Source organism: Schistocerca piceifrons, chromosome 5 (genome assembly GCF_021461385.2).
Source record: "Schistocerca piceifrons isolate TAMUIC-IGC-003096 chromosome 5, iqSchPice1.1, whole genome shotgun sequence".
NCBI lineage: Eukaryota > Metazoa > Arthropoda > Insecta > Orthoptera > Acrididae > Schistocerca > Schistocerca piceifrons.
In genome coordinates, this window is record NC_060142.1 from 470,704,984 (window position 1) to 470,726,216 (window position 21,233).

General features: G+C 42.8%; 1 protein-coding gene across 2 annotated transcripts in view; it reads left to right on the forward strand.

Annotated features, from left to right (window-relative positions):
* Positions 1 to 21,233, forward strand: part of LOC124798018 (2',5'-phosphodiesterase 12-like) — a 164,143-nt gene that overhangs the window by 74,659 nt on the left and 68,251 nt on the right. For both annotated transcript variants that reach the window (XM_047261219.1, XM_047261220.1), the window contains exon 4: positions 4,289 to 4,421. In XM_047261219.1, coding sequence (XP_047117175.1) covers positions 4,289 to 4,421 — 133 coding nt within the window. The remainder of the gene's footprint in view (positions 1 to 4,288; positions 4,422 to 21,233) is intronic.

Sequence of the window (21,233 nt, forward strand, 5' to 3'; positions counted from 1 at the left end):
ATTAAATATGAGTAACAATTAATATGTTACAGGTTTACAAAAATCTTATGAAATACTACTAGATGACCAGTTAGATGATATAGATATTAATTTTATTAATGAAAATATGGTTCAGATGAAGTAAAACTTCATAAGATTAATTGAGAGTGAAGTGAAAGAAAAGACACAATTAGAGTACAACCAGATAACTAGAGATGTTGATACTAAAAATTTCATAAATGAAAACATTAAGAAAGAATTCTCATTTCAGTATAATAAGAATGGTTCTAGAAGGTTATAATACAGTACTGTATGGATATTAAAATAAGTTTTCTGTATCTTCTAATGTAAAAATAAAATATGTATTAGGTATTTCGTTATAACAATGGAATAAATTTCTCAGTTGTTTTTTATTGCATTCTATGTTTCTTATATTTTAACATTTAAATTTTTTGGTTATTGAGTGATGAACTTAAAAAAATGTATAACCACAAGTATAATCTTTTAATATTTTTGGGATGTTATTTATTTTATATGATAATCTTTAAGTTGATAATTTGCTATTTTTTTACAATTATAAAAAATGAGAGAATTTGACTTTTCTATTTCTTCTCATATTTTTGTGTCAGTTTCCTCAAATGTCTCTTCTTCTCCATAAGCATTACATTTCATACTTCTCAGATTTTCTATAATTGAAGATGGTTTAAAATAATATTTGCAGATACCACATTTCACTTGTTTCTCTCTTGGTTTGTTATTTCTCTCAATAAAAATATCAAATTTAAATTTGTCCCACACATTAGTCATATCCATCCTTATTTATAGGATTAAAAATTTTCATAATGAATATATCTTTTTCTCCCATTAATTTTTTTTTATATTGAAAGGAAAGTTCTACTCTATCTGCTCAACAACATTAGCTGTTAGAATTTTTTCAAAAAATTAGTGAGCTGCATGTAAATGAAACACATTACAGGTTGTAATTATTTGAAAGCTAGATATGGAGAGAAATTTTGTATGGAGGTTGATGATACATTTAAAATTATTTTGCCAGACAGATATTATTATTAATTACTGGTTGGGATTTTCAGTTTTTTGATTATGGAAGTATTAAACTGAGATATAAAGGAATGAAGAAACTTAAAAATAACAATAATGAATTTCATGATATGGAATTTGTAGTTTAACTTTTTATTTTCAAAGTTTACAACTTTTTAATTTCTTTTGGATACTGTTGCCTTGATATATAACCCTCTCTCTCTCTCTCTCTCTCTCTCTCTCTTTCTTTGTGTGTGTGTTTTTTTTAGGTTCATTAATTGCCATCCCCCCCCCCCCCTCCCGTCCCAAGGTGCACTCAACATGCCCCCTCACTGAATCTGGTGACAAATTCATCACATTAAAAGTACAAAACAATAATGAACTTGATAACCACTGGGTTGTATTGTATTCATTGTTTCTCTCAGAACCATTCCAAGCTCGCATCAATGTTGAGATTTGCAATTTGGTGAAATTGATAAAATAAATTTGCAGATATGTCAACAAATGAAGCACTATGGTAGTTGTTGGAGTAAGAAATGCAATAGTATTTGTCATAAAAATCATCCTAGATGGTACATTTTATTCGTTTTCAATCCATGAATGACTTCAGTAGTTGTTCCTTTAGCAGTGCACCATGAAAATAGACAACATCTGTTCTTCGCAACTGAAAATGGATGAGCAAGAGCATTATCGCCACCGCCAGCAATGTTAATTGCATTTTTTGCATTGTGCACCTATATATTTACTGTTACTTACTCTGAAGTTACACACGCATCAGCAAACAAGTTTCAGCATTGCAAACCATGTAAAATTGTCACAGAACATTGAGATTTATACTCGATCGTCGCAATAACCCATCTGTACTCTGTCCACCCAGACAGTGCAGCATGGCTTTTACTTGCAATTACTGTCTACCAACATACATGAACAGACATCCTTCCAAGAATTGAGAACAGTGAATGGTCAAGTGTGTGCCACTTATCATGAACCTTGACAAAAATTAAGTCTTCTTGAAAATGATGCACATTGGGACACTTCACTCACTGATGCACCAAATACTACTCAACCACACATTATTTGCAGTCATACTGACATCACACTTCCCATCTATTCCAAAAGATCTTTGGGAAAATACTACTTGAATGAAGATATGCTACATTGTATATGTGCAGAGAATCAAAAACTAGACATACAGTTCACACCGAACATGTATAATGAGGCAAGGGTTTTGATTCAGGACATGAGTTGTGTAATCGCTAATAAAGCACTGGTACAGTTGGTAACAGCTACACCGAATCAATGTGCAAATGGCATTTCTGAGCGTGATTAACAACAAGAAACACACCTTAATGAGTTTGGTAAACTTTTTTCAAACAAATTTTTCAAAAAATGCTTTGCATATGACAGAGTTAGGTGTGCAATACAAGCCAAAATGGCAGATTGTATTTCCTAAATGTGCTCAGAGGCACAGGAAAAAATTTGTCTTACTTCACTTATTTTGACAACCATACAATTATGGAAAAATATTGCACTAGCTGTTGCATAATCTGGAATTGCAGCAACTCTTTTAATGATGGCCATCAGTGCATTCAGAACTGGAATTGCCATTGAATACGCAAATCACTGAGACACCACCATACAACATCAACAAAAATTCTGGTAGGAGTAAACTACTTGTCATGTTAACTCATTATATGGGACGAATGTACTATAGTGCATGAAAAACGTTGGAAGTTCATCATCATACACTCAAAGATTTGGGAGAAAATAAACAGCTCCTCAGTGGTGCACCCATGGTGATTTTTGACAAACTCTATCAGTTATTCTGTGTTCGACAGCTGGTGATGAACTTAATGCATGTCTCAAATCAACCATTGTACAATAATACCTGTAAAAATTGGCTTTGGAGACAATATGCATTTACAATGCCAACATGATGCCTCAGCTGAATGGGGAAAAAGCCAGTTGATAAACCTACACAGTGTATGACATTGCCAACATACTTCTGTAAAATCAAAACTACCATAGGTATATCTATTCGAAGTTTTTCTTAATATTGCACAGAATTACAAAAATTGTCAGTGACTAAGTACACATGCTATATTAGCATCAATAATGTAGTGAATCAAGACAATATTGTCAATTATTCGACTTCATTCTTAAATTCACTTGATTTGGCAGGCACGCTGCCACACATTTTACTATTTAAAATTGGTGTGCCTATCATTCTTCTCCAGAATATAAATCCAGCACAACTTTGCAATGGTACCAGGCTGTCAATAAAAAAAAGATGATGAACAGTATCTTCAAAGCTACAATTTTAAATGGAGATCCACAGGAGAAGGTGTACTATTGCCATGCACCACAGTTATTCTGACAGATATGCTATTCAAATTCAAACATTTGCAGTTTTTGGTGCAACTTGCATTTGCATTTACCATCAGCCTGGCAAAGGGAGAATCGCTACAAGTGTGTGGACTAAATGTGACAAATCCATGCTTCACATGGACACGTGAATGTGGCATTCTCCCACTTAGGTAAACCTTATGGTTTAAATGTGTGTGTAGTAGGTGGAAAAACAAAAGCACTACAATAAACAATATTTAAACACAAACACTTTTTTTGAGTGGCATTGTAATGTATGCTAGGTACTCACAAGTCACAAATGATATTTCTAGTGAAAATGTGATGATCTGGAGCTGTTTTGCTTAGATTGGGCTGGAATTATTAATTTTATTTTAAAAGAAAAAAGAGACTAACATATCTTCAATATCTGGCTCACTAGAGATGTATCAATTACTTGAATGAACTGGGGTATAACAAGGAATCACTCATGAACTTGATAAGGAACGATAATTTCATTCACCTGCTGTGATCTTGAAAAACTAAGTAAGATATAAATCAAAATCTGTAGACTGCCATCTTTACCCCAGTACAATGCAGTTGTGTCATAGTCACTATGCCACCTCCCTCAGTGTAGAATATGAACTTAGTGCTCCAGAACACTACTGTTCAGTGTAAAAGAATGCCTTCTGTGTCATGATTTAAAGCAATTGTATAAATATCTTTCTGGAATCTCCAATTCATATCTCATAGTAAATATGTGAGAGATGCTAAAACATCATTTGTAACCTAGAACTGCTCCATTACATTGTTGCATGCCAACTCTCATCAGTATATCCCTGTTTTGTTTATTTTTATACTGTCTTTTGCTTGCGTTGATTTGGTTGAACATTCTTGACCAGACTATAGTAAAATGTTTATATTCTAGGTTGAAGGAGCAGCATGGAATTACACTTGCTCATGAATTACAGATTAATCCACGGTTACGTAACTTGTGGACTCTCATGAAACCAGAAGTTGAAAAAATACCTCGTTTTTTGAAAGCAGCAACTTCGTTACAGGTTAGTGTATTTGCTTTCAAGAAGGAAACCAACCAGATATTGAATTGTATTTACTTCCTGTTGTTCTCCATTGAAACTCCTGTAACTGTTGCCTCATTTTTGTCAGGTGCCAAGAAACATGGTACTGGTAAGAGAAACTGTCTGATACTGAGAGTTGTCGCCATCTCTAAAAATTATTAGTCCTTCACATCTTGCTCATATAATTTTCAGTTCTGCGACAGGAAAATATATAGAGAACACATTGTGGGCTATTCACAAGAGTGTGAGTTGCAGGTGTAGCCAACACCCTCTCTTGCAAAACACATTGATATCTTCACAATGAAATTACTGGGCAGCTGTCTAAAATTTTCTGAATGCCAAGAGTGTAGTATAATAAGTGACTAGATCACTCACAACAAAGGGAGCAGATAAAGTTGTTGTAAACTAACCACAATATATATTTTGAAGAGTGGTAGAACTACACTCCGGGAGCTGTGAGGTGATATCAGCATTGTGGTGCTTCCTGCTTATGAGGATAAATTGCCATAATCATCATGCCACACCAGGATTATGACAAGAAGGTTGTTCAAATTTTGAAAGATTCTACATGCAAGTATATCAACAGTGAACTTATGAACAGAGTGGCCAAGAAGAAAGCAGTGATATTCACTGCTTCAGGCATACCAGAAAACACTATCAAAATCCAGAATGAGATTTTCACTCTGCAGCGGAGTGTGCGTTGATATGAAACTTCCTGGCAGATTAAAACTGTGTGCCCGACCGAGACTCGAGTTCGAGTCTCGGTCGGGCACACAGTTTTAATCTGCCAGGAAGTTTCACTATCAAAATCATCCGTGCATCGGCTCTAGTTCTACCTAAGCACTGTGGATTACTCATGATGTCTAAGGAAGCATTTGTCATGTGAACAAAGGACCTTACTGAAGTTTGGTGGCTTGCTTGCCTCAATGATACACATAGCCATACAATAAATGCAACATGTCCAGAGGGATATCTATGGAGATACAAGAGTAACATATGGTTCCCGCAGAAGGACATCATCTTTTCAGTAGTCACAGTGACAACAGCCCAGTTGGTTGAGTGATTTAGCCTTCTTACTACAAATATGACCTTGCTGTGTTACTACAACAAACAGCCGAAAGTGGGAAGAAACTGCAACCATTACTCATTTATTCTTTACAACTACAGTGTATTGTCTGGATGGTTAACATAGGCCATACAACTCATATTTATGTGGATAATAATAATTTTATTTATTTATTCCTTGTACTTACAAACATTACATAAAATGCTAATACTGCAAAAATTTTAATACTACAAATACTTTCTAACACTGCATAACCACTGTAAAACACCTTAACAAATTACCCTGCTACTAATGCTGCTGTTAGTATTACAGGTTCTGTTCCGTTTAGGTTCATTTATTTGGATACATCAATACTGTAGTGGATTGTTTTCACTACTGGATCTGCCCTTAACACTACCCCTCTCAACAGCCATTGTCCACTAGTCTCCTTTTGTGTAGAGCAGCATGTCAGCAGCATTTCTGCTATATCAAACAATTCCACGATTCACTGTAATGTGTTAGAAACCACACTTCTATTATCTCCTACATCAACACAGTGTATAGTGTTGTAAAACCACTTCATTCAGTGGTCCCTGAACTCCGTTGCCTTCTCTTCATCTGCAGGTATATTGTCAGTAGCATTCTGAAGTGTGACTGAATGCCTCATGAGATCTGAAATCTCCTTGGCCTTCCTGTATACTGTGGCAGCAGTATCATCAAAGATGTGTTAGGCTGACTGTTCCTTAGTGCTTCTTTGAGATCCAGCACTGTCCCTTGTTTTACCCCCACCCCCCCAAAAAAATAAATAAAATAAAATAAAAAATTGGTCAGCCTTCAAATTTTTCATATTTGGTTAGATTTACTCTGGAAAAAAAAAAATCATCTAATTAGAATGACACAAATCCATGCTGACTAGAGCAACAAATTTTAATATTGAACAGTGGAAAGTCTGGGTTGGAATGTCAACAATATTATGAAAGGATAGATTACTACTAACCATAAAGATGACATGTTGAGTTGCAGACAGGCACAATGAAAAGACTCTTACACATTGGGCTTTCAGCAAAAGCCTACTTCATAAAAGAAAACACACACATATTCACACAAGCAGGCCATCACATGTCACTTGATGTGTGCCTGCTTGTGTTAATCCTTTCACCACTCGCAATTCTTACCCCCTTGCCACAGGGATTATAAACTTGTGGAAGACCCAGGCACAATCCATGCACCTAGCACTTCCTATTCCCATCCTGTCACAGACTTACCTTATCCCATCAGAGTCTGGGCTGCTGGTGAAAGCAGCTATGTCATATACCTGCTCTCTTGCAGTCATTGCACAGCTTTTTATATTAGTATGACTACCATTCAGCTGTCCCTTAGGATGAGTGGCCACCACCAAACTGTGCCAAGATCAAAGTGGACCCCTCTGTGATGCAACATGCAACTGTACCTAACATGCTCAATTTTAATGGCTACTTCATGACCCAGGCCATCTTGATCCTTCCCTCCACCATCAGCTTTTCTGAACTGCACAGATGGGAGTTACCCTTATAACACTTTTCCACTACTGAAATCATCCTAGCCTCAACATATGGTAACCGACTATACCCCTGCCCTCCAACCAGCAGTTTCCACCCCCTCTGTCCTGTCACTTCCTTGCAGTTTGTCCCCTCACCAACATTGTGCAGCGCTCTGCCAACACACCCACTGCTTTTCCCCCTCTGTGCACCTCTCCTTTTCTGCTCCCCATTCCCGCACTGAGCGAGGTGGCACAGTGGTTAGCACACTGGACTCGCATTCAGGAGGATGACGGTTCAATCCCACATCTGGTCATCCTGATTTAGGTTTTCCGTGATTTCCCTAAATCGCTCCAGGCAAATGGCGGGATGGTTCCTTTGAAAGGGCATGGCCGACTTCCTTCCCCATCCTTCCCTAATATGATGAGACTGATGACCTTGCTGTGTGGTCTCCTTCCCCCAAAACAACCAAACCCAACAACAGCCATATATGTTTATCACTTTCCAATAATGACCCTTGGTTACAAGATATTGCAGTAGAACCAAAGTATCCATCATATCACACGCCATCTTTTATTTTTGTGCTGACTATCTTACATGATTATTACAGTAACTTATTGCAATAAAATGTGCTCCAAATATGGTTTCACATCCTGCAGTTCAGTTTTTATTATCTATACCCAATGGTAATCTAGAAAGTGCATTAGGCAATATATTAAGTGAAGCTTTGATTTGTACCATCTCCAACTTAAATTCTTGTAAAAATAATATCTATCTCATTAGTCCAATGTGTAGCTTTTCATTAAGAAAGACAAAGCCTACATATTTCTATTTTTGAGCCCCATATTAGAGTCTGCAATTTTTGTAGACTGCAAAAATCTAGATAACCATAATTTCTCAGTAGCTGAGTAATACATCTCATGTTTATTAATACTTCAGCCAGAAAATGTTATTGATCACTGGTCGTCCTATTCTGGATTGTGTTCTTTTTGCCGGTTAAAATCTTGATTCATTTTAGGATGATGTCAAATTAATATTATTAAATGCTTCATTTGTACCACCACCCCAGATCCAGCTACTATTTGTTTCAATAATGGCTCCTTATATATCTTCCGTGGAAGCTATAAGCAGAAGTTGAGTTGTCGATAGAACACATGAAAGAGAAAACTTGCTATACAGTGTGGACTGGATGGACATTGCTGTGACTGCAGTGTGGGTGGTAGACGGGGTGGGGTGGGGGTGTGTTAGGTGGGTGGGTAGATGGAGAGAGAGTTGGGAGTCAGGAAGAGGAGCAAGGGATGGCTAGCTAGTGGCTTGGAGGGAGGCAGCATGTTTGTTTGCTGGGAGTGCGGGAGGGTGTGGTGGCAGGTGTACGGGCTAGGCGTGTGATGCAGGACTACCAGAGCCAGTGTGCAGTAGCCCCACTTGCCACCAGCCTGTCCCATGGTGGAGTGCAGCCATTGCCATCAACATCCATGATGCTGTCACATCTTGCAACATCTTAAGTGGCACCTGTTCTCCACTGGTCTTATTACCTTTAAATGGCTTCGTGCCAAAGCCCATTACTCTAACCAAATTCAGTAAGCAAGTGTGTTTGGAATGCTTTGTCTCTTCCCTTGGTTCCTCTGCCCCTTTCTTACGGGTGTTGGCTATGCTCAGCACCCTCCAAAATTGCCAACAGCAGTTTTCCATCTCGGGCTTTGCCCTACCAAGTGGCCTTTGTATGGATCCATTGGTTCTTGCGGAACATTTTGTGACCAGTTTTGCGACAGCATTGGCATCAGCCTCATATCCAGCTACCTTACTGATCCAGAAACAGCAGGCTGAAGCTCCCCACTTATGTTTTATCCCTTATCAGGCAGAGTCCCACAATGAACATTTTACTGAATGGGAATGTCTTCTGGCCCTCTCCTCATCCCACAATTCAGCCCCTGGCCTTCATTCCATCCATAACCAATTGCTTCAGCATCTCAATCCTCCAAAACAACAATATCTCTTCCAGACGATCAACCATATTTGGCATCGTTTTCCCCTCTCCATGGAGGGACATTGTTGTGGTTTTTGCTTAAGCTCATATTCATCGTTCGTCAAAAGTTTTCGGCTGATCACTCTGACCTGTCTGACCTGTCCCCACTGCAAGTTATTTGAACAGATGGTGGCTTGTCAGCTCATTTGGGTCCTCGAATCGCAGGATGTGTTATCTCCTTACCAGTGTGGCTTTCGGGAGGGATGGTCTCCAATTGATCATCTGCTTCAACTGGAAACCACAGTTCAGCATACCTTTCCTTAGTACCACCATCTTGTAGAAGTTTCCTTCAACCTTCATAAGGCATACGACATGGCTTGGTGCCGTCACATTTTACTTACACTCCACGAGTCGGGTCTTTGGGTTCCCCTCCCAATTTTTATTCAACTGTTCCTGTCCCACTGGTCATTGTCTGTTCAGGTTGGCACTATTACCAGCTCTCCCCAGACCCAAGAGAATGGCATTCCACAGGGCTCCATATTAATTGTTCTCCTTTTCCTCGTTCCTCTTATTGGATTTGTGGCCTCTGTCAGATAGTTGGTCACCCCTGTTCTTATGTGGATGATTCCTGTATCTGCACTAGTTCCCACTCAGTGGCCTCTGTAGAGCAACAGGTCCAGTGTGCCATCCAGCACACTTCGACATTGGTACTCTCACATGGCTTTCATTCTCTCCCATTACATCAGGGTGGTGCATTTCTGCCACCGTACTATAGTCCATCCTGATCCAGAGCTCTACCTTCATGCCCAATGCCTAACTGTGGTCCCCCAGTTCCGGTTCTGGGTCTCCTTTTTGAAACAAGCTGACTTGGTTGTCCCATATCTGCCTTCTGAAGATAGACTGTTTCAGTAGACTCAGTGTCCTTTTCTTCCTTGCCCACGCCTCCTGTGGTGCAGATGTTTAACTCTTCTCTGCCTTTATCAGGTGACAGTTATGTCCTATCTGGATTATGGTTGTCAAGTTTATGGCTCAGGTGCCTCTTTCACACTGCTCCTCTTGGAGCCAGTCCATCATCATGGTATCCATTTGGCCACCTGCACTTTTTGCACTAGCTCAGTTGATAGTCTTTTGGTTAATGCTGGAATCCTTCCCCTCTCCTTTTGGTTCGGCGATCTGAGCTCCTGGTTTCCTATACCATTGCTAACCCTGTCATTCCTGTACACCCTTCCTAGTCTATTCTTTCCACTGCTTTGGGTCATTGACCCCCTGCTGCCCTCCCTCAGGTGAGCTCCACATCACTTCTTTCCGCTGTGGTTTCCATCATCCCTCTTTGTCCTGTTTCCCACATTCTCTCCTGAGACACCCCCTCCCCCCACCCCCAATCTGGGGTAGTTCCTCTGCCCCACTCCAATAGTGTTCAGTTGTTTGTTCCACCCACTCTTACGGGAGTTTCAAGATGCTATTGTTTTTCAGACTGATAGCTCTAAATCTGCTAGTCATGTGGGATATGGCTTCACATCTTCTTTTGGTACGGAATACCATCTCTTGCCTGCCATGTATGGGGTGTTCACAGTTGAACTGATGGCTATCTATTGGGCCCTCTGCTTCATTAGTCATCTCTCACATGAGCTTTGTTATGTACAGACTCAATGAATGGCCTTCAAGCTATCACCCTGTGTTTTTCCTGGCACCCTTTGATTTCTGCCAGCCGCGACCATCTTTCTGATCTTGGCCGTGCTGCTTGTTTGTTTGATTTCCTTTGGCTTCACAGCTATATGACTATATCGAGTAATGAGCTGCCTGATTGTCTGGTGCAGAAGGAGGGGTGGGGGGTTAAGTCCGTCCTCGGGTTTTCTTTGCAAAAGTGGTTTGTCCTTCCAGATTTAAGTACATGAATTATCTTTAGGAATAGGAACCCCCCAGTAAGTGTGGGCATTGCTGTGGGAGACCTTCAGCCTTGCCTCCACCACGGTCTGCCACCCCCCCCCCCCCCCCCCCACCCAATTTTCCTACATTTTGTCTGATTTATTGTGCTTTTTCTTGTGTCTTCTTCCCTTGCTGTTGTCCCTGTTGGGCTTTTCATCATGCATAGTGCCTCTGGGGCACCCCTTGCTCTCGCCATCACCCCCCCTCCCCCCCATCTTCTTTACTTTTCCTGCTGCCCCGACATTCCTTTAGCTTTAGCTTCTTTGTTTACATGTTTCCCCTTCCCATCAACAGGACTGTGCTGTTTGTATTGTTCTTCCCTTAGTTTCTGCCATCTTGGATCACAGGACCGATGACCTCACTATTGGGCCCCCTCCCCAAATCAACTAACCAGCCAACAATTCAGCTTAATAATGACAAATCTTGGGAATCAGGAAACAAACTAAACTCTTTTGGTTAAGCACAAACATTCTTTCAATAATTGGAGCCACACGGGGTAGCTGCATGGTCTAGGGCACCTTGTCATGGCCCGCGCGGCTCCCCCCCGTCGGAGGTTCGAGCCCTCCCTCGAGCATGAGTGTGTGCGTGTGTGTGTCATCCTTAGTGTAAGTTAGTTTAAGTTAGATTAAATAGTGTGTAAGCTTATGGATCGATGACCGCAGCAGTTTGGTCCCATAAGACCTTACCACAAATTTCCAAAGAAAAATCAATGGAAGCAGAAAACAAAATGTTATAGGTGTGAACTATCCAATACAAATTCTCAATCTGACAACACAATCTGATAGGGAACAACTGGAATGTTAATCTGAAATTAGACTCTTCTATATCCAGTGAGTCAAAACAGCAGGCAGTCAGAAATATTACGAAATCAAGAATCAGTCTTCCTGTCAGTGCTGCGTGTGATGGGTGATGAGTAGTTGTGCTCCAAGGTGGGAGTAGGGTATCACCTGACATCAGTACCTATCCTACCCACAGTGAAATTCCTCGTAGCACCCAGACCCTGCCTCGCTGACCTATTCAATTTGCCATTCCTCCGAAACTCACTCCTAATACTCCATGATATCCAGAACCGAAACAAACCCAAAACACTGTTGTTGAACTTTCCACCAGAAATCTCAGCCCTATGGAAGTTTCAGTCCTATCCAAAGGCCTCACCTTCAGCCCTATACCCAAGTTTGACCATGTTGGACTTGTCAAAGACGTACCCTCCTTCTAAACAGTGGAAACACTTATTTGCCAGCAATGCCTCCAACCAAAGCCAACCTAATCCTAACACTGAACCTTGCCTCTTCTGGTTCATAGCACCATCCAACAATGACCCACCCCTCCTACCTGATCCTCATTCATCATTCACTGTACCTGCTACATCGTGACACACAGCTAGTTCTCCCTTAATGGATGGTATACAGGGTGTCCTAAGATGAATGGTCAATATTCAGGGATGTAACAGGAACCATCAGTCGAAACAAAAAAGTCTAGTAAACATGGACCCTAAAGTTTTTTCTGTCATATCCTTGAATATTGATCATTCCTCCTGGGACATCTTGCATAAACAAATCCATGGCACTACCATGGACACTATGATGTTTGTAGTAGCTTACCAGCAATCCTATTTTTTTATTCATTATTAAACCTACTCCTACATTACCCTTATTTGATTTTGTCTTTATAACCCTGTATTCACCTGACCAAAAGTCTTGTTCCTCCTGCCTCCGAACTTCACTAACTCCCACTATATCTAACTTTAACCTATCCATTTCCCTTTTTAAATTTTCTAACCTACCTGCCTGATTAAGGGATCTGACATTCCACACTCCAATCCGTAGAATGCCAGTTTTCATTCTCTTTCTTGAGGTTCACCGATGACATTGTAATTCTGTCAGAGACAGCAAAGGACTTGGAAGAGCAGCTGAATGGAATGGACAGTGTCTTGAAAGGAGGATATAAGATGAACATCAACAAAAGCAAAACGAGGATAATGGAATGTAGTTGAATTAAGTCTGGTGATGCTGAGGGAATAAGATTAGGAAATGAGACACTTAAAGCAGTAGATGGGTTTTGCTATTTGGGGAGCAAAATAACTGATGATGATCGAAGTAGAAAGGATACAAAATGTAGACTGGCAATGGCAAGGAAAGCGTTTCTGAAGAAGAGAAATTTGTTAACATCGAGTATAGATTTAAGTGTCAGAAAGTCGTTTCTGAAAGTATTTGTATGGAATGTAGCCATGTATGGAAGTGAAACATGGACGATAAATAGTTTGGACAAGAAGAGAATAGAAGCTTTTGAAATGTGGTACTACAGACGAATGCTGAAGATTAGATGGGTAGATCACATAACTAATGAGGAGGTACTGAATAGAATTGGGGAGAAGAGGAGTTTGTGGCACAACTTGACAAGAAGAAGGGATCAGTTGGTAGGACATGTTCTGAGGCATCAAGGGATCACAAATTTAGCATTGGAGGGCAGCGTGGAGAGTAAAAATCGTTGAGGGAGACCGAGAGATGAATACACTAAGAAGTTTCAGAAGGATGTAGGTTGCAGTAAGTACTGGTAGATGAAGAAGCTTGCACAGGATAAGTAGCATGGAGAGCTGCATCAAACCAGTCTCTGGACTGAAGACCTCAACAACAACAACAATAACCATGGACACCCGTGTGGCACCCTACTATGCCAACCTTTTTATGGGTGATGTAGGGGAAACCTTCCTAACCTCCCAAAAACCTCTGCCTAGTCCAGTTTCATTGATTATTTTTTATGCTGGGGACTCAGGGATAAAATTCTGTATCCTCATTCCTCCACAACACCATCAGGAGATAGCTACAAAGCAGCACCCTCCACGTCACTCATTATCACCCTGTACTGGAGCAGCTGAACCATATCCTTTGCCAGTACTTTGATTATTTAGTGTCATGCCCTGAAATGAGAGAGAGAGAAACTAAAAATGATCGCAATATTTTTAAATTTTTTTGTTCAGTACAGTCTTTTATAACTTGTATCCTTTCATCATCAGGTTGTCTTGTATCCTTTCATCAACAGGTCGTGTCACCAAAAACATGGCTTGGAAAATATTGTTATTCCTTTTTCTTCTAATCAACTTAGGGTATGTGTCAGTCATTCATAACGGTCCTCCAAGTCTCAGAGACTAGCAGTAAATCATCTACATTTATTATTAGTTCTTTTACTAAGTCCCTTCCAGTAATTCATCTAAAGCACAAATGAAAACTACCACTGAAATGTTCAAAGCGACTGGCAATACCTTAAACTGAAATGATTTACTGCCAAATAAGAAAGCCATTTATGGTCGTAATTGCTCGTGTAATGTGACTTGCCAATCTCTGGCTGTTAAACCCATTGAAATAAAGAATTCGTCCTTTCCAAACCTAGATAACAACTCTTCTATATTCATGGGCCTATCCTATTAAATTTCTATGATTTTAAGTGCTCATGCATCCAAAACTAAATGAATACCTTGTGCGGGTTTCTTAGCTATTAACAACGGATTATTGTACATATTTATGTAACTGTCCATCATCTTTTGTATCTCGTCCCTTACAACAATCTGAAGATTCATCAGTACTGAATAGGGCTTACAAAAGAATGGTTTGTTGTCTTTTATTTTAAACCTATAAACATGCTCTTTAATTATCCCAGGTTTTATTTAGAATATCCTCTTAACTGAAATTTCTGTTCTTTGGACAATACAGACGGACTCTCTTGCTTTCAATTTAATGCTACACAGTAACTCACCTTTCCCTTGTTCCATTTCATCTACCACAATAATATTAGTAGAAATCACTAAATGAATATGCTTCACCAGAGATTGATCTTTAAATTCTAAGAAATTATTTTAGAAGGCTACACTTGATACCATATTATCTCCTCCCCATAAAACTCTTTTCTGGTAAAAATCTAATAATTCTCAGTTATCAGCTAACACTCTAAGGCAAACAGGACATCTAGGTTTAAATTAGGCACTATACTCAGTGTAGTGGTGTGGCAGTATTGCTGGCATGCAGCCAGCCATGCTAGGCAAGACTGTGAGTGTACCTTTAAAACTGGCAACACAGTGAGCATGTGACACTCAAGAAAGAAGACTGACTGGTGCCTGGTGCCAGCAATCAACTCACTGAAATGTCAGTCACAAAGTAATTTTAATCAGAGTATACCAACAGTGTTTGGTAAGAGGTCAACATATTAATTGCAATAGGTAGTTGCATTTCTTCTTTTATTTATTTACCTTCATAACAGGTAATACCAATGACAAACACTCCTGTTACTGGTAGTATGGGGCAAGGATACTTTTTCCTCAATACTGATGGCAATTCTTGTGAGATTAATGATATTTCTCTCACAGAACCTAAGTGAATATCAACTTTCTTTCCAAAAAGTACCACCCATTACTAATGGTTTATCTCATTCATTCTTAGATTTTATTTCTTCTTCTTCTTCTTCTTCTTCTTCATGTAATTAATCATGTGTAGTTGTCGACCATGTAGGGCTGCTGTCTTCTTTTTGTGAGGTCTTACTGTTCCATCGTTACTTCCTGAAGCCTGGTTCATATCCCAAAATGTCCCTTGTTTCTCAACTATATGTGCAAAAATGATAGGCCATTCGGCATATTGGGACAGACATTGTTTATAGTATTAGAATTGAATGTCTGTTTCTGATTACTCTTTTGATTGTTTCTCTTATTCTTATTTTGATTCCTTAATTTACATTATTTACTTTAATTTTTTCTGTGGAACCTAGGTGGATGATGGTTTCCACGATTATTATCTGATTGGCAGTTTCCTCCTTGGGTGTATTCTGCTCATTCTTTGTTTAACCTATCAAGACTTTCAGTGAACTGACCTCCCACCGAACACCATGTTGTCCTCAGCTGATTGACGTCTCTGGCTGCAGATAAGGAGGAGCAAGTGGTCAGCACACCACTCTCCCAGCTGTTGTCAGTTTTCATGACCAAAGCCACTGCTTCTCAATCAAGTAGCTCCTCAAGTAAAGACCTTCAGTAAATGTTAACAAATCACTTGCCCTCATTCACCACTGATACCGTATTTCCTTTTTCACATAGTATGGTAACCTACTAACCAACACAGTAATCAAATGACTCTCCTCTCTATGATTGTTCAAGTATTTGGATCTTGTTATGTGCCACTAAAGTCACTTCTTATAACTACCCTAACTACTATTACGGTGTGGCACCGATGAAATCCACACCAACATTGATGCATCCATCTTTGAACTAAGCTAAGATTATCTTTGGCCTCTTCCGCCATAGCCAGTTCTTTGTGAGCCTTGCTTGTGTAAAGTGATGAATAAATGAACTACTGCTAAATGAGTGATTATTGGCGCAATCTACCCAGTAATTCCCCTCACTGGTGACCCCGAGTTGTAAAGTCTTCCATTTTCGCCGTTTTACTGTGTCCGCGACCTCCGCACCGGTTATTTTCACGTGTATTACATCGACACAGCATTCCAACAATGACTTCGGCTCAGCGCCTAACACCGGATTTTGTGATCGACATGCATCGTGTTGCAGGCGATGTACACCCGCCAGGACTGCAACACAATGCCTCTCGGTGCCTCATCCACGTCGATCTTCTGCGACGCATCAATCCGAACACTCCTGCATCGTGTTGAGCTTCCACAACCGCAATCGACACATTACGGTGTCTCACCCGTGTCGGCCTTCCGTGTCGCAACGGATCGCGCTCAACCACAATGTGTCACCTTCACGCTGCCACCCGAACAGCCGTCGTTGCCACATCCCCTGGAGACACACTCTCCTGGAATACTACAGCAACAACAGCTCATTTCAGGCAGTGCCCCGATGAACTCAACTCAACCTGTTCTTCCGAACATTGTACAACGCTTACCGACGCTGCCACCTTTTAATACCGACAGAGCTACAACCTGGTTCAAAATTGCGAACGAAGTGTTCGTCCATTACAAACTTGACGAGTCAACCAGGCTTCTGTGCCTCATCACCCACCCACACGACCAGGAGGACTTGATTGCTGACCTGGTTGACACTCCGGACTCATCTACCTGGTACACTCTAGCCAAAAAGACAGTTCTACGTCGGCTTGCACGCTCAACTGAGGCAGCAATACAGCAAGTGCTCCACATCGAGCAACTAGGCAACGACAAACCTTCCCAGCTCTGGAGATAGCTACGTGCCCTGGTCACCACTGATCTACTCTCTGACACAGCTCTCCTCGCCATCTGGTCAGACAAACTATCTCCTCACATCTGCTTTGTTCTGGTTTAGAGGTCTCCCGAACCTGTCGAGCAAAGAATGACAATTGCTGACAAGCTACGCGATGCATCACTGCTCTATTTTGCCAGCCGCTGCCTACCTGACAAGTCTCAGGTTCAGGCTCATCGTCCTGCATCCGAACGTGGCCGGGGCCGCATTGTGCCGACCGTTCCGCTTGCTCCGGGAAGCAGTCACCAGCTCCGCCCATGGTCACGCCCCCTCCTGCAACCAAGCCTGCTGCGGACACCGAACCTCGGCCACTGCTACTGGCAATGAACGTTCCGCAGGAAATGCAACCACACAACCCGAACTGTTACATCCGCACACAGTTTGGTGAGGTGGCACGGAACTGCAGACCACCCTGCTACTTCCCAAACGCCAATCGCAGGTAGGTCCGGGTGCCGCCTCCTGCGCACAACATGACAGGAACCCCCCAGTGCTCCAATCTGTCTGGGAACGACCTGATATTTGCGAATGAATTTACATTAAAGACATTTCGTCAGGATGCCTATTCCTAGTGCACACAGGCGCTGATGTTTCGCTGCTGCCTACGTCCTTAGCGTCGTCGAACATCCGCTCTCATCATACTTCACTGCAGGCCATGATTTCAACTAAACTACAATGCTCCCACATCATCTCACTCTCTGCAAACTGCAAACTCGAGTGGACTTTTTTAGTGTGCAAAATTGATGAACCTATACTAGGCATTGACTTCTTGCAACACCACAAACTTTCACTGGACCTAGTGCGCAACACCGTGTTTCATCACCTGTCCAAGACTCACTTCTCCTGTGCTCCATCGAAACCCCCCCCTCCCACGTGACACATTGGTCCGGGCTCATCTCATCCGTACATGCTCGTCTCTGTCGACGACATTACAAGAAACAACGCAAAAGTGCCTTGTCGAGCTTGAAAACGTCGCTCGCCTACGCAAGGAAAATTTTGAGCTCTCCCTCCGGCTCCACAAAACTCAGCTCCAGCTCTCCGATGCAGCAAAGCAATTACAGACACTACAGCGAGGACAAAGCAAGATCAGTAAGTGCGCCAAATCTACTTGCAGTCCCAGCAATGGAGCCTCTGTGTGTTTACCTCCCGCTACCCCTTGCAACTGTGCTATCAAGATTGCCATAACATGTACTGACAACTCCGCAGCTCCACACCCTCCTAACACGGCAGTGTTTGACAGTCGACCGGAAACAAGTGTGCATGCGCGACGAGCGTCATATGTTGCTGAACTGATGGCTTTTACCCTGTCCCTCACGGACAGCACCTCAAACTATGCAACTTCAGCTCCTACGTGCCGCCGTGCGGCGGCCACTGACAACACAAACAGTGCACTCATGCCAAGCGTTTCGCCCGCGTCCGTGCTGCCATAGGCCGCGCCCTTGTACAGTGGACTCATTAACGGCTCACCAGCTCTACTGAGCTCACCCGACCATGATGCCACTGCTTTGGCCCGGCGGCCATCTTGTCGCGTTGACTCCTGGGACAGTTTGCCGCCTCGGCTTCCGTCGGATCCGTGGAGTGGCTCCGGACACCACGACCACGCCTCGCCTGCCCCGCCCGCCACACATTGTAAACAAACTGCCTCCCGCACCACCAGCAACATTTCCGTCGTCACCAACGGCATGGTTCACAAGCTTCGCCTCACGCCAGATCCCCCGATCTCCAGTAAACCACGTTGACTATGTCCCAAGCACCTCTCTCATCTTAAAAATCAAATTTCTGAACTACTAAGCTCCGGCGTCATTGAACCCTCTGTCAGTAGCTGGTCTACGCCCATACATATGACACCTAAGAAAGACGGGTCCTGGTGCATGTGCGGGGACTACCGTCGACTAAATGCACAAACAATTATGGACACCTACCCCATACCCAACATTGCCGACTTTACCAGTTCCCTCGCAGGTGCAACCACGTTCTCTATCACTGATTGCAAATCAGATACCCATGGCACCACCAGATCCCCATGGCACCTGAAGACATCGAGAAGACAGCAAATACCACCCCGATTGGGTTATTTCAGTTTCGATTCATGCCCTTTTGTCTGAAAAACGCAACCCAAACCTGGCAACGCTTTATCAACGAAATGCTATTCGACCTAAAATTCCGCTTTGCATATCTTGATGACATTCTTGTGTTCAGCTCCACCGTTGGGGACAACATTCGACATGTGCTAACTGTTACGAACACTCTCGCGGCAGCAGGCATCGAGATCAACCAGGACAAATTGCAGCTACATCAACCCGCTATCACTTTTCTTGGTTTTTGGGTCTCTGCCTACGACATTTTACTGCCCCCTGGGAAAGTATAAACAATACTAAACCTACCCAGACCTTCATCATTCAAAGAGCTCCGGCACTTTCTGGGGACAGTTAATAATTTTCGCCGACATCTACCTTGGGCTGCGGAGATTCAGGCTCCACTGATGGATGCCTTGGCAGGCACCAACACTTCTAGATCTCGGCCCGTTCCATGGACCCCTGCTATGACCGACTCTTTCACTGCCCTCAAAAATCTTCTTTCCGAGGCCTGCACCATCGTGCATCCTCATCCCAATGTGCAGCTTTTCATTATCACAGATGCGAGCGATACTGCCATCGGCGCTGTCCTTAGCCAGACAATCGATGGCCATACTTCGCCTCTGCAGTTCTTCTCGTGCAAGCTCACCAATGCACAATGGAAATATTCAGCATTTGACAGGGAGTTTCTCGCGGTCTACAAAGTGATCAAGCATTTTAAGACTGACCTTGAGGGACACCCTTTCTATGTTTTAACAGACCACAAACCCCTGGCTGCGGCCATTACAAACCCAGCAGCTGACCCACCTCCTCACCGCTTCAGATATACGGACTTCATATCTCAGTTCACCACCGATGTCAGACACATAAAGGGTGCCGACGATATAGTTGCTGATTTCCTTTCATGAGTCGACGCCGTCCAAACGCTGTTAGACCTCTCTGAACTGCCTAACCTCCAACCCGCCGACGAGGAAACACTCTACCTCTTCACTACACTTCATCCGCACCACCTTCCCTGGCATTTCTGGTGAGATGTGGTTCAACGACAGTACGGGCACATTACGCCCTCTCATCCCAACCAAGCTCCGTCGAGCTGTCTTCAAAGCATTGCATAATTTAGCCCACCCCGGTGTTCATGCGTCTGCCCGCCTCCTAGTGGAGCGCTTTGTGTGGAGAAATGTCAACAAGGACTGCCAGCAATGGGCACGCTCCTGCGTCGCGTGCCAACGCTGCAAAGTACACAAGCACACTTCACCCCCCTCGGCACCTTTTTGATCCCTCCTGGGCGTTTCCAGCATGTTCATATTGACATTGTCGGCTCTCTCCCCCCCCTCTAACGGCTTTCATAATGTTCTCTCATCTATCGACCGAACAACATGCTGGGTCGGGGCTGTCCTCCTGCCCAATATTACGGCAGAAACTGTTGCTCGAGCTTTCGTCGAGTCATGGGACTTGTGAGCCCTTCTGCTTCTCTCCCTCAGTCTGACTTACCTTCCTTCGTGGACCGCGTCAGACGCCACTTCATAAACCTCCATATACCTCCGCCCACCAGCCACTCACGCCCTAAGGTTCACGTCCCGAAATCTCTGGACAATTGCGAGTACAGCATGCTCCGAGATGACACTGTCTGTGCTCCCCTCCAACGTCCATATACTGGCCCGTACCGAGTTCTCCAGCGCTCAGCCAACACCTATGACATCCAGATGAATGATTCAGCTGTTACAGTCTCTCTCAACAGACTTAAGCCTGCTCATGTCTAGCCTTCTTCTTCCCCCCTTCAGGCCACGACCACGCCACTCACTGTCGTGGCTCACGATGCTCCGACCACTCCCTCCACGTCGGACTTACACACTCGGTCGAGTGACTTCCAGCTCCAGTCGTCGAGCTCTCCTTTGACCTCACCCTTTACTCCGGTCTCACGCACTCCATCAAGTGACCACATGCTCCCCACGTCAAGCTTACCTACGATCATGCCCTTGCCGCCGGGCCCTTCTCCGGGCCCTTCGACCTCTCCACCGTCGCCTGCCTCGCCCTGTTGAGGTTTCTCATGCCCCCCC